The sequence below is a fragment of the Triticum urartu genome, chromosome 4 (assembly GCF_003073215.2).
Source record: "Triticum urartu cultivar G1812 chromosome 4, Tu2.1, whole genome shotgun sequence".
Classification (NCBI taxonomy): Eukaryota; Viridiplantae; Streptophyta; class Magnoliopsida; order Poales; family Poaceae; genus Triticum; species Triticum urartu.
The window spans coordinates 575,952,127-575,964,215 of record NC_053025.1 but is presented as its reverse complement, the minus strand read 5'-3'; the positions used below and the strand labels follow the sequence as shown (position 1 = coordinate 575,964,215).

The window sequence follows — 12,089 nt, the reverse complement described above, 5'->3', positions numbered from 1 at the left end:
GAAGAATAAACAGAAACCGATCGAGCATGGTTAATACTAGTAGAGTCAACTGTTGGCTATAGCAACAGGTAGCCTTGTAAACTATAGTCAACCTAAAAGTCAACTCATACAATAATTAGTTATAGACATTTACTACTTTATCACTACTTGGTCCATCTTCTTTTCTCACAAAATTTCGTGGGCACGTGCTGCAACTGGCTACGAATATACAATCTGCTTCTCTTCACTCTCCTTTAACTAAGCACACATATTATATTTAAATTCTTATAGTTTGCTTACGCTATCTTATTGTACTTGCTCAAAACCTAGTGCCCTTTGCGAATCAACTTGTGGTTGAGTTGGTTAGGTGGACAGTGGTATCTCCAACCCACCAGGGTTCAAATCCTGGTGCTCGCATTATTCTTGGATTTATTTCGGGATTTCCAGGAGGTGTTCATAGGGGTAGGGTGTGTGTGTGTGCGTTCATAAAGGTGAGTGTATGCGCGTGTATATAAGCGCTTCTGTCTGTACTGATGCTAAAAAAAACCCTAGTGCCCTTTTTTGCATCGCTCTCTGTAGAGACAGCCACCGGTTCTGCCACTTCTTCTGAAGTCAGCGCCCAACAGACATATTTTGACATAGTGCATTCGATAATTGATTGTCTCCACGAATCATCTTGTCCACACACAAGGCACTTGCTATCCTCCTTCATATGCCTGTCGGGATTAGCAAATCACCATAGAGGTACTTGGATCTTTGAGGGTACAAGAACCTTTCCATAATGACGCCCATTGCCTCTCGTCTTGCGTATGATCCGAACCTGTTTTGTTCCCCCCAACCATGTTTTTCCGGGTGTTCCCTGTGTTTTTATCCGGTTTTCACAGATAAAAACTGTTCATGTAAATCATATGTTCGGAAAATATTTATCCCAAATTATTAAAACAGTTTGCAAATTATGAAAATGTTCCCAAATTTTGAAAAATATTGATTTAATAAATGGTTCTGAATTAAAAAGTCAGCAAATTTTTAAAAAATGTTCTTGAATTAAAAGTGTTCACATTGTTTTTAAATGTTCACAACATTTTAAAATGTTCTTGAATTAAAAAATGTCGATAAATTTAAAATGATGTTTATGAATTTTAAAAAGAAAAGAAAAATATAAAAAGGAGAAAGAGAAAAAGCAAAAAGGGGAAATAAATAAAGAAAAACGGAAAATGAGTAGAAAAGCAACGAAAAGGGAAAAATAAACAAAAACAGAAAAACGGTAGAGAAAATCATAGAAAAAAACAATAAAATTCATAGAGCCGAGGCATAAAAACCAGTAGAACCATAGTGTTTTCAAAACCAGTCCGAGGACCAAACCATTGAGTTTTTGATAATTCAGGTTTTCATCAGGCAGAGTTCAACATTGGTTCAACTTTTTTGTTACATAATAGATTTCAAATGGGATGATTTTTTTTCATTTGTATGACAAGAAAGCCGAGCTTACTGGCCAGCTTTAGGCGCCTTACCTTGTAACCACCAAGTGAACTCAGATCGAATCCTATGAGAATTTCCTTCCTCTTGCCCCTATCGGGCCGGCCCACCCATGATGGTTCAACCCGTGCTTAGAATATATTTTGACTAAGCTTTTTCTATATGGCGAGGAAAAACTTGAAATCGCCAATAGGGGGGATTCCCCCCTTCGACCTCACAGTCTTTATGTGGGGGAGGGGGGAGGGGGGGAGTTCGGGTATTCTGTATATGGTAGTCTAGGATGGAGGCATATGACTAGACATGCCATCTTGACGAGTCATTGAAGTGTTGTCCAACTTTACTAGCATGCAACAAGTGATGGTCGTCGATGTGGTGTTCCTCCATGATGGAGGCGAACAGGGAGCCATATATGTGGCGTTAGCTCTCTTAATAAGTGTGTTGATGTACCAAGGCGAGCCACCACATAAGTCCCCCCCCCTCTTTTCTCTTGCCATTAGGTGATGACGAGGGATTTGGAGGAAGATCCTAGCATGGCTCGGGTTCCTCATGTGGTGTCTTGCCCGATATGAGTTTCTAGCAAGATTGGTATTCGACCCTAATCTAGCAGAGGGCCTCTAGCTCTTCTTTGATGGTTGATTCCATCATGGCGATGGGCGTGTGATGAAGGAGATACGGAGTGCTGGATGCTGCAAATGAGATTCAAGCGCGTCAACGGTGCTGGTTCTAGAGGAGCTACGGTGCCCAAGGTGGCCAATTGTCGTCCCCCTCCGACGATCTATTGTATTCACTAGCCAAAAGGCGACCCACTTTATTCTTCCCTGCCATGATGCGGGAGAGGAGGCAATGCTACTCAAGGGTGGAGTTCGTCGTGTGGTATCGTGCAAGGTTTTGTTGAGCTAAGTGGTTTCGTCCTGGTGACATCAAGATCGATTCTGTTCAGGAGCAGATTAAAACCCAATTGCATATTTTTCTCTCTTTGGGGTCTTCTATACAAATTTGAGGGATTAATGTGTATTTTTTAGTTTTTCGGGTCCTTATGTAAGGTCCAACGGGACCCCCAATCCTGGCCAACATGTCGGTCCACGCACGGCAGCAGCGGCCTGTTTATAAACAGGTCATGTTGTGCTAGCACGTATGTATCACCTCATGCCCCAGGCATGACACATCTTACATTCATAAGAAGTTTTTTTTTGAACTTACATTCTTAAGTTGATTTTCACTACTATCTATTCTCTCAACATGCATCCCGTCCACATCATCATCTAGCCACCTCATCAAATCCTACCCACGTCACTTCATTTCTTCGTTATCTTCTCTTCCCCACGTCTAGCGTAGCATCGCTTGTTGTCATTCCGCTGAAGGTTATTTTACCATTGCATCGCTTTCTTTGTTCTTCAAGCCACTATTCATAATATACTTCCATTTAATTCCCACCAGGTCCGTTTCCAAACGTAACAGCCGATCAAAGCTCAACTCTCTCCATAATAAAAGCATAGTTAAATGTGTCGACCCGTGGCACATTTATCCCTTATGGGTCGTGTGACCTTTTTGGCCCAATTACTTCGGGCCGTGGTCATCTTCCGACTATAGGAGGCAAAGCGGGCGCCGACGACATAATTTCTGGCCAGATCTCGCCAGATTCACCAAGAACGACGCAAAGGGCGACTTGATCTAGGCGCCTGGAGCTTCGGCGGGAAGCGGCTGGTCGTGTAGGGCGACCTGAAGCGGCTTGAACGGCGCAGCGATGCCATGAGGGCAGGCGAGGGAGAAGAAAAGGAGAGGGAGGAGGAAAGAGGAGGAATGATGCTGGGGAAGAAGGCATTTCCGGCTAAACGTGTCGGCGTCGTGCCGACACGTTGGCCTCGCCCCTGCGGACGAGCACAACCCTAGGGGTGTCACGGGCCAGACACGGCCCGTTTAACCCCATGCCGGGTGGGCCAGCCCACGAAGCACGGGCCGTTGGCCAGGTTCAGGGACCCTTCTACTACTGTACTCCATCACCAGTCACCTATGGCCCAACTGCCCCGCCGCGCCGCCTCGGTAAGAGACATCGACGACTCCGACCTCCACCTCCACCTCCACCTCCACCGCCACCGCCACCGCAACCTCAACCCCCATTCCTCCCTCCGCCGCCCCAGCACCACTTCCCATCAGCGTTCCTCCCACCGGCGCATCCCCGGGCCCGCCTCCGCCTCCGCCGTCCGGGACGCGATGCGCCTCCGCTCCCCACTATCATCCGTCCCCGCGAATCGGGGGGACGGCCAGGCCGCTGACGCCGACTTCCTGCTTGACTCGTGGCTCGGGGCGCTGCGGGACCTCGGTGAGCTGCAATTGATAGCAACCTTTTTTCGTCAAAGGTTTTGCATTTCGTGTTCTGAACGAGATTCGATTCGGAACTTTCATATGCCCAAGTTCAGTATGGAAAAGGGCGGGCAGCATTTTCAAATGCCAGTTCGAGTGCTGTTGCTGTGATTAGCATCTGATGTGGTTTGTAACGCAGGTGGAGACCGCGGGTGGCAGCAGCCAGGCATTGGGAAGATCCGTGTCGACCGGGCATTAGATCGAGCATGTCGGGTGCGTGCGCTCCCCTGTCTTGTCCTTGTTTATTGTCTTTCTCCAAAACATACGTATCATTTTGCCACTGCTGGTGATATCTCTGTGGTGGATTGATTCGTTCGAGTGTTCTTGGTTGTGATCAGGTTGTCGGGGTGGTGACGCTGTGCACGCCAAATGGATACGGCGATCTCATGCTGAATCTGAAGGTGACCATGAACATCACAGCCTAATGTTATTTATGTTTGGTTTCTTGTAATTCTGTAGCATTGACGTTGAGTTTCGCTGATTACCATGTGAAATGTCAGTTTTTTCTTTGCATTGAGTTCATTTGGATACTGGAAAAAATTCCAATCCATGGTTAGTGATGCATTTCTCTTTTGTTGTAACTGCAGAATTTATTCTATGCATAAAGATTAACCAGAAAAGTAGTCCTTGTCACGACATTTGGGAGAACCATTGTTTTCTCCTAAATAATTTGAAGGAGAAACTAATGTTTGCTTGCCAGATAGATTATATTTCAATACTTACATCATGTCTTGAGAGTTGTAACTTTGATCTGAATGAGTTTCCAACAACTTAGTTTTGCCCGGAGAAGATTGATTAGAAGATAATAATAACATGTCTTTTAATTCTTAGTAGCAATTGACAACGAGTTGTTCTTAATAGGACCCATCTGGTACTATTGATGCATCAGTTCACAAGAAAGTTCTATCAAATGAAAACCTTTCAAAGGGTTTATCAGTTGGGTCTGTCATTGTTCTCAAACAGGTAAGGGTATATATCTTGTGAACAAAATGTTACTTCTGTTATTAAATTACTCTATTTTGCTGGCATGAAATTGGCTTCACTGTTGAATCTATTGTCGATTTCAGGTGGCTGTTCTTCGCCCTTCTAGCACAGTGTGCTATCTGAATGTTACCCAGAAAAACGTTGAAAAGGTATTGTTCGTACACTTACATATTATACTTTTATAGGTGCTGACGTAGGCAAATTACGTGTTATCTTGCTACACATTCCTTAAGTTTTTCTATAAAGTAATGTATTATAATACAAAGCAATTAGTTTACTACATACTCAAAGTCAAGGTTGCTTACGAGGTGCGTATAGGTGTGACCGTGTGTGTGCGGGTTGGGTTTAATAAGGTGGACTGCTTTGAGCTCATATTAGCGTAGCTATATATACTCATATATATACTGTTTCTAATGAAAAGTGGGATCTCTTAGCTTGTTTTTGATACCCTTCTACACTTAAAGTTTCATTAGTTATTATGCACTTGGACTATCATAATAATTCATGGATGGATTCTCCTGGTGGAGGTGTCTGACAAAATTATATCATTTTTATGACTGAATTTTACTAGGTTGCCCTTTCTGGTACTTGAAGAAGTTATATTGTACAGACTTGAAGGAACAAAATATAAGATGCATTATAAGTAAGAATCTGTCCCATAAAAATCTAACTGTGACTAATAAAGCAGATTAGAGAACACTATTGAAGCTTACTTGCACTTAGATGCCCATGTTTTTATGTAATTATTCAGACTTAAATTAAGGATGTGTGTCATAGATTGGAGTTCTTTTTTCCAAACGTGGCAAAAAGGGATTACCTGGTTATATTAATAGAGAAGATAGAGCGGAGTTCTAGTTATATGCACTGGTACTTGTTTTGTCAGCACAATTACCTGAATTTAATTGCTTCTCAAGTCTCAGGACCTGAAAACTGTGTAATCATCTTTCGCCATCATTTTTGAGATGATATCTTCTCAGTTTTGAATTGCTGTTTTATATCGTAGCTGTTGCATCACAGAAGTTCATCTTAGGTCATGAACTCATAATGATGGTCACATTTCCAGGTGCTGCAAAATGACAGTGTCTCCCTTTGTAAGCAAGCAGTTCCATCAAGTAATTCTGAAAGGCAAAGCCAACAACCTGGTGACTTACAAATCTCCCTCTTTATTCATCCCCCAAATAAAATTTGATGGTGATTTGCCGTGCTTTCCATAGTGAAATGCAAAGTAACAATGAGTTTTGCAGGCCCAGGAGATAACATGGAAAGGGAAGCTGGAGCGGAAACAACTGATGGAATGACAGCGATCTTCAGTAAGCTCTCGAGGACCAAGGATGGCCGGATAGTCGACTTACTTTGTGATAATGGTGGTGCAGCAAAAGCTGTTAACAGTAGTATTCTGAGAACAGACAAAGATACTCATCGTGTACAAAATCATCACGAGAAACGGATGGAGCAAATGGATTCAAGTTCTCAAATAAAGAATTTGCCAGGCTTCAACACCAGCCAGCAGCTGCAGAAAATCATTTCTAGCATGAATCCAGCTAATTGCCAGCTGAAACAAGGAGGAGGCGTACCCAAGTATGGAACAAGCAGTGAAGCTAAAAGTTCCGCTGACGATATAATGAGAAAACTCTCAGGTGGTGAAATGATGGTTCCCAGTAGCAAGGAGATAACTGTTGCTGAGGGTTCTCGTAGTAATTGTGGAACACATGGTGAAAGCAACAATAGGGATGAGCATCAGCAGCAAAACCTGAATGCAGACACAAGATGCACACAGCCGATTCTAGGTGGAAGCTCAGTTATGGCTGGAAGCAGAGATTGTTCGCAAGCTTCCTGTACTGGAAATCTGAGGCAACTCTCTGGCGATGATTTGATGCAGCCTCGTAGTAAAAAACTTAAGAGTGATGCAACGCTTTCTGATGGCAATGGTCTGGATGACCTAGCAGATGATTTCCTCGGTGACCACAATCCGATCAGGAAGCCCGAGCATCAGCAAAAGGACATCCATGGCGCAAGTGCGGGAACCCTCCAGCCAACTCAAGAAAATTGCTCAATGTCTGCCACTGGCGGAACATTACCTTCCAGTCATAAGATGGTGGCTTCCGTGCCAGAATGGACTGATGAGCAGCTTTCTCAACTTTTTGATGACTACTGACACCAGAGTGCATACTTCATCTAGTAGTTGCCCAGCTTTTTTTGGGTCAGTTTGATGTTGTCGCAAGGGCACAACAAAGTCAGGCATGTTAGTTGTATATAGTTATAGTCTTGAAGATTGGTTAACACCTTAAGGTTGTGACTCACGTGTTCTCAGTGATGTGTCTCGATGACTTGAAACTTGTCTATACCAAATAGACAGTTTGTAGAGCAGTTGATGGATTATATCGTAATCTTGTGCAGTTGAAGGATGCTATTGTTACATGTTGCTCCTAAAATGAAATTATTGGAAGTGGACCGTCTTTATGCAGGCCAAACCGAAGGGCTAAGGGGCGCTGAAAACACTCCTCGGGCTTCTTAGAAATCTGTGGAAGGCGCAGGGTTTTAGAGATCGATGACTTTCCCCATGATAGAAGTAAGAAGCAAAGAGGCGTAACTTAAAAGAAAAAAGTGATCGCCCAGCCTTTGAGCCGTTTTGTTTCCCATTCTCTGATCCAGTTTCAGCGCTGTACACCCAACAGGCCCGCCACATTCAGACCACACTCTCATGTGCAACCTTACTGACTTTGCAACAAGCAAGATATCCACTTACAACAACATTACCCAGTTCAGTTAAGATCAAAGAGAAGACATGTTCTCCTAGCTCACAACAGTATGGTCCCTAGACCTCGTCCGCGATTCAACAGTCCACGCAAGGACATCAATTACAAAATGTGTCCATGTAGGAGTCGTCACAACTACCAACAAGAAGAGTTCACTCGCATACAAGGATATACTACATGGATACTAGAGAACTCTGTAGTACTACCTCCGTCCTGTTTTATTGGCCCCCTTCGTATTTAGTGTCAAATTTTGACCATAGATTTAAGTCGAATCCAATGATATAATCTTTGGTGACATTCATTGACATTTTGTTAGTTAAATCTATGTCAAAATTTTACACAAAATACGAATGGGGCCAGTAAACCAGGACGGAGGTAGTAACAATCAGCAAAATTCCTTTCAATAATAAAAAAAAAGCTGCAACGCCCCTAACAATGGGTACAACTTAAATTGACAACAATCAATTCAATAGGACAGCATAATATTCTGAGAAGAAAGGCAGAACGTGCCACATTGTTGTATTTGTGTATAGAAAAAGGCAGAAGGTGAGTCCAGATTGCTACAGCTGCCTAATATCCAGTCCTGTAGAACATACTCCTAAAGATATCTACATGAGCATATAGATGCGGGAAAATGAACAACCAGTTTTACAGTATTAGATACTCCTATCTAGTAAATCAAGGCTCCAACTGCCTAATATCGTGAAATGAGTACAAGTATATCAAATCACCAATAAGCCACCACAAAATCTAGGTGGGAGAAATATATCCAAATTTTTAGTTAAACGCTCAGTACAAGCTAAGCCATGCTACTAGCTGGGCATAAGCAGCAAGAACAATCAAATTGAAGAAAAAAAGGCTCAAAATGACAAGTCACAAAACTTGCTGATTTTGAGTAAAATTTTGATATTGAGGAGTTTTGTTAGGAGGGACCGAGGGAGTACTAAAGTATGTGTACTAGAGTCCATTTTACCCAAAATATATGAAAATCACTTCAAGGATTCTTTGATAGCTATTCCTCCAAGGCATGAACTGCTTAATGTTGCTAACTAAAATGCAAATTATAAAAAGTCCCAACTAAGCCACCAGAAAATACAAGCATACCAAGTCATAAAACTTAAGAGATTGTGCAATAAAAGAAATGGGGCATAAGAAAATTTGCATTCTTAAACAGAAGAGATTGTGCAGTAAAAAAGAGGAAAACAAACAACTTGCTATTGGCAATTAGCTAGCAGATCATGCTAGTAGAACGGTAATATGTATGTATACAGCGATTCTTGTTAGAAGCACAGATGAATGCTCGAAAATTCAGTTTATTCATGGTAATTATAGTTACTTTTCTAGGCACAGAAGTAAGAACTACGAGTCCTGGTTTCTCTCAAAAACACAAACTGTTTAATGAGCCCTAGCAGGCAATGCAACATAGCAGTATTCCACAGAAAGTATGCAGCAGATGAAAACCCAAACTTGCATAACTAATTAGTTCCAGCATCGTGCCAATAATTTCAATGCATCCAAACATCTCTATGTGAATAACCATTACACTGAATGAAGATAGAAGAAATGTTGTCTCAAATTTTCAAAGCCAGCTAGATAGTTTTATGCGACTCCAAAGTACATTTGATAACAGTTCATTCATCATACCCACGAATTGTCAACCATTTCTTCATACGCGACGGCAACCAACTGCATACACTTCACTCCGAACCTTCAAGTTCAGGTGCTTCATCACCAACTAAAGAAGGAGGCCATGCCATAATGTATGGATAGCCACGACCATCATACCTCCCCTGAATCAGCAAGTCAAGCTCCATAGTCTCCAAGCAAAGGGAGAAAAACCAGCAGCAGAGTAAGCCAGAAGGGGTCATCATTGTTCTTGATAAGTAAGCGGTTCCATCCCTAACTTGCACAACCTTGAGGTCTCCCTGAAAGCCCTCAGTAATGCGATCGACTTGAGCACCCAAAGAGATTGCCTTGTGCGGTATCCAGCTCAGAATCCCATCACCATCCACGCTATGGGTCCAAACCTGGAGGAGGAAATCAGCAGATACATGAGCAATACAGAGTCCACCATCCTTGGTCTCCCCGGCCTTGCAATTGTGCCACTCCACCTTCGCTTGAGAGGGTAGATCCACAGTGGTGACATCCATGGTCGTGGCGTCGATCCTTATCATGTGTGCTTCGCCGTGGCAAGGCCAGTAAACAGAATCACCCACCAGTGTGCTAGTCTTGCACTTTAGGCTGTTGTTTCCACCGATTTCCACCCACGGGTTGATGGCCCAATCCCACGTTTCGGACGAGAAGACGGCGGCACGAACCCTGGACGCGTCAGCGCAGATGCAGACCACGCGAAACGAGGAGGGCTTCTCGTCGGAGTAGAGGAGGTGAAAACCAAGGAAGTTGCGGGTCTCCGCCATGAAGTCGACGGGGGGCATCGGGAGGGAGTCGACGGCCCAGGTCATCGGGTTGAGAGCGGCGAGCGAACCATGGAGCGCATTCCAGAGGAGGGCGCGCCCGCCGCGGCAGTCGTCGAGGAGCCAGCCGCGGGACGCGTCGCCCTCCGCGGGGAGGGAGGTGAGGAAGAAGTCGCCGCGGCGGAGGGAGACGGCGACGTCGGGGTCGAAGCGGCGCACGGGGACGAAGGTGGGGATGCAGATGCCGTCGGTCTCGAGGAAGATCCCGAGGAGGGGCGCCGGGTGGAGCGCGCGGAAGAGGCGGCGGAAGGACGGGGAGGACCGGACGGCGCCGAGCCAGGTGCGGCAGGCGAGCGCGGCGCGGACGAGGGCCGGCAGGTTCGGCAGGCGGAGGAAGATGTCGAGGAGCAGGTCTTTGCCGAGGGAGGAAATGGTGGTGGTTGTGGTGGACTCAGGTTCCGCCGGGGTCGCCGCCGCCAGCAAGCCACCGGCCATTGCTGCGGGGAAGACGGGGTCGGGACAGGCGGCGCGGGGGAGGATCGATGGGGTCAGGGCGGACATCGCGGAGCTGGGGTCGGGACCGGCGGCGGCGGTGCTCGATGCCGGGGGAGACAGCGAGCGACTGGTAGGGTTCCGTGGGACGGGCGATTTTAGCGGGTCCGACTCAAGCAAGGAGGCCCGTGGTTTGGGCCCAAATTATCTCCCGCCGACCCAACTTATCCAAAATTTGCGCGGGCCTGTCCGAAACGAAACGCCCAAATGAATAATTTTTTTTGAATTAAGGGGCACGCCCCGATTTCATTTCATTGAATGAGAAGAAATCGAATAAACAGAGTCATAAAAAAGTTTGTTTCTCAGCCCGAGATACCCTACCTTGGCCTCCAGGGGGAGAAAGACTAAATAAGCGCTATGGGGAAAATGGTTACCACACAGGGCTCCATCCCCGACCCTCACCTTTTCTAAACAGTGACAGAGCTTAGAACAACCATATTATCCAAACATAGACTACACGATATTCCAGCGAAGAAACTCAAAACATAGAAAAGCTCTCAACCCACTCCCAGACGTCTTGTCATTGGCGCCCATCCTCTGCTCTTGTTGAAGAAGCCATTTGCAACATCAACCAACAACGTCGCCACGTCGCGCAGCTTCTGTTGCCTTTCTTTTCTCTGTAAGCCAGCCCTGTACGACATCTGGTAAGCTATTTGAAAAAACAGCACACTCGGATCATGCGGGTAAATGTGATGAAAAGTGGCAGCGTTTCTGGCTTTCCATAAAGACCAGAATACCGCCGCTACACCCATTGCTACTGTTTGTCTCATCTTCTTATGAAACATCTCTATCCAGCTGCTGAACTCTTCAATTTTGCAAGGAATATCATAAATACCAGTGACATTCCTAACAACCCCTCACACAAACTTGGCTACCACACAAGTGCAAAAAAGATGCTCTACGGTTTCAGAATGATCACATAAACTGCAACTTTTATCTTTACCTTTCCAGTTTCTTTTAGCTAAATTATCTCTAGTCAACACACTGTTTCTAAAAACCAATCAGATGATAACTTTAACTTTTAGAGGAATCTTAGCTTTCCATAGATTTCTATGAGGCCAAGCTACCTGATTAGTTTTAAGAGCTAGATACAAGGATCGAACAAAGAATTTTCCTGATCTGGTTAATAACCAACTACACTTGTCCTCCTGCTCATTCAAGGTTACACTACTACAGATGCTTTTCAGCTCATACCACATATCAGCAGTGTCCCCCCATAATATCCTTCTAAATCTTATCAAGTTCATGTTCTCGGATAAGGCTTTAGCAACAGTAAAATTAGCACTGAAAGTTAGGGCATACAATCTAGGGAATTGCACACTGAGACGTTTGTCTCCCAGCCAAATATCGCTCCAGAACATAGTTCTCTCCTCATTACCCACTATTTTTCTACTATACTGTAGGAAAATAGGGTTGACTCTCATAATTCCTTGCTAAAAATGAGACTGCCCAACCTTCTTTTTGCACCCCCTAAGAGTACATTTTCTCAGGTATTTCTTCCTTACTAAATCTTGCCAAAGACCATTATTATTTTCAAGTTTCCATATCCACTTACAAAAGTAAGCAA

At 44.5% G+C, this 12,089-nt stretch overlaps 2 protein-coding genes across 2 annotated transcripts; one reads left to right on the top strand and one right to left on the bottom strand.

Annotated features, from left to right (window-relative positions):
* Positions 1-3,465: 3,465 nt before the first annotated feature.
* On the top strand, positions 3,466-7,222 carry LOC125554882. Its single transcript, XM_048718266.1, has 7 exons — positions 3,466-3,775; positions 3,956-4,029; positions 4,155-4,217; positions 4,678-4,779; positions 4,884-4,949; positions 5,864-5,942; positions 6,045-7,222. The coding sequence occupies exons 1-7, from the start codon at positions 3,466-3,468 to the stop codon at positions 6,953-6,955; spliced, it is 1,605 nt and encodes a 534-aa protein (XP_048574223.1). The 3' UTR covers positions 6,956-7,222.
* A 1,779-nt stretch (positions 7,223-9,001) lies between these two features.
* On the bottom strand, positions 9,002-10,627 carry LOC125552823. Its single transcript, XM_048716512.1, has one exon. It carries the CDS (start codon positions 10,529-10,531, stop codon positions 9,254-9,256), a length of 1,278 nt encoding a protein of 425 aa, XP_048572469.1. The 5' UTR covers positions 10,532-10,627; the 3' UTR covers positions 9,002-9,253.
* Between the last annotated feature and the right edge of the window lie 1,462 nt (positions 10,628-12,089).

What these genes read in the sequence shown, in the direction of transcription:
- LOC125554882 (XM_048718266.1), top strand. Translation starts at nt 3,466, where the DNA reads ATGGCCCAACTGCCCCGCCGCGCCGCCTCGGTAAGAGACATCGACGAC. An exon ending in CGGGGCGCTGCGGGACCTCG is followed by an intron (nt 3,776 to 3,955) that starts GTGAGCTGCAAT and finishes TTTGTAACGCAG; the next exon opens with GTGGAGACCGCGGGTGGCAG. An exon ending in CATTAGATCGAGCATGTCGG is followed by an intron (nt 4,030 to 4,154) that starts GTGCGTGCGCTC and finishes GGTTGTGATCAG; the next exon opens with GTTGTCGGGGTGGTGACGCT.
- LOC125552823 (XM_048716512.1), bottom strand. Translation starts at nt 10,531, where the DNA reads ATGTCCGCCCTGACCCCATCGATCCTCCCCCGCGCCGCCTGTCCCGAC.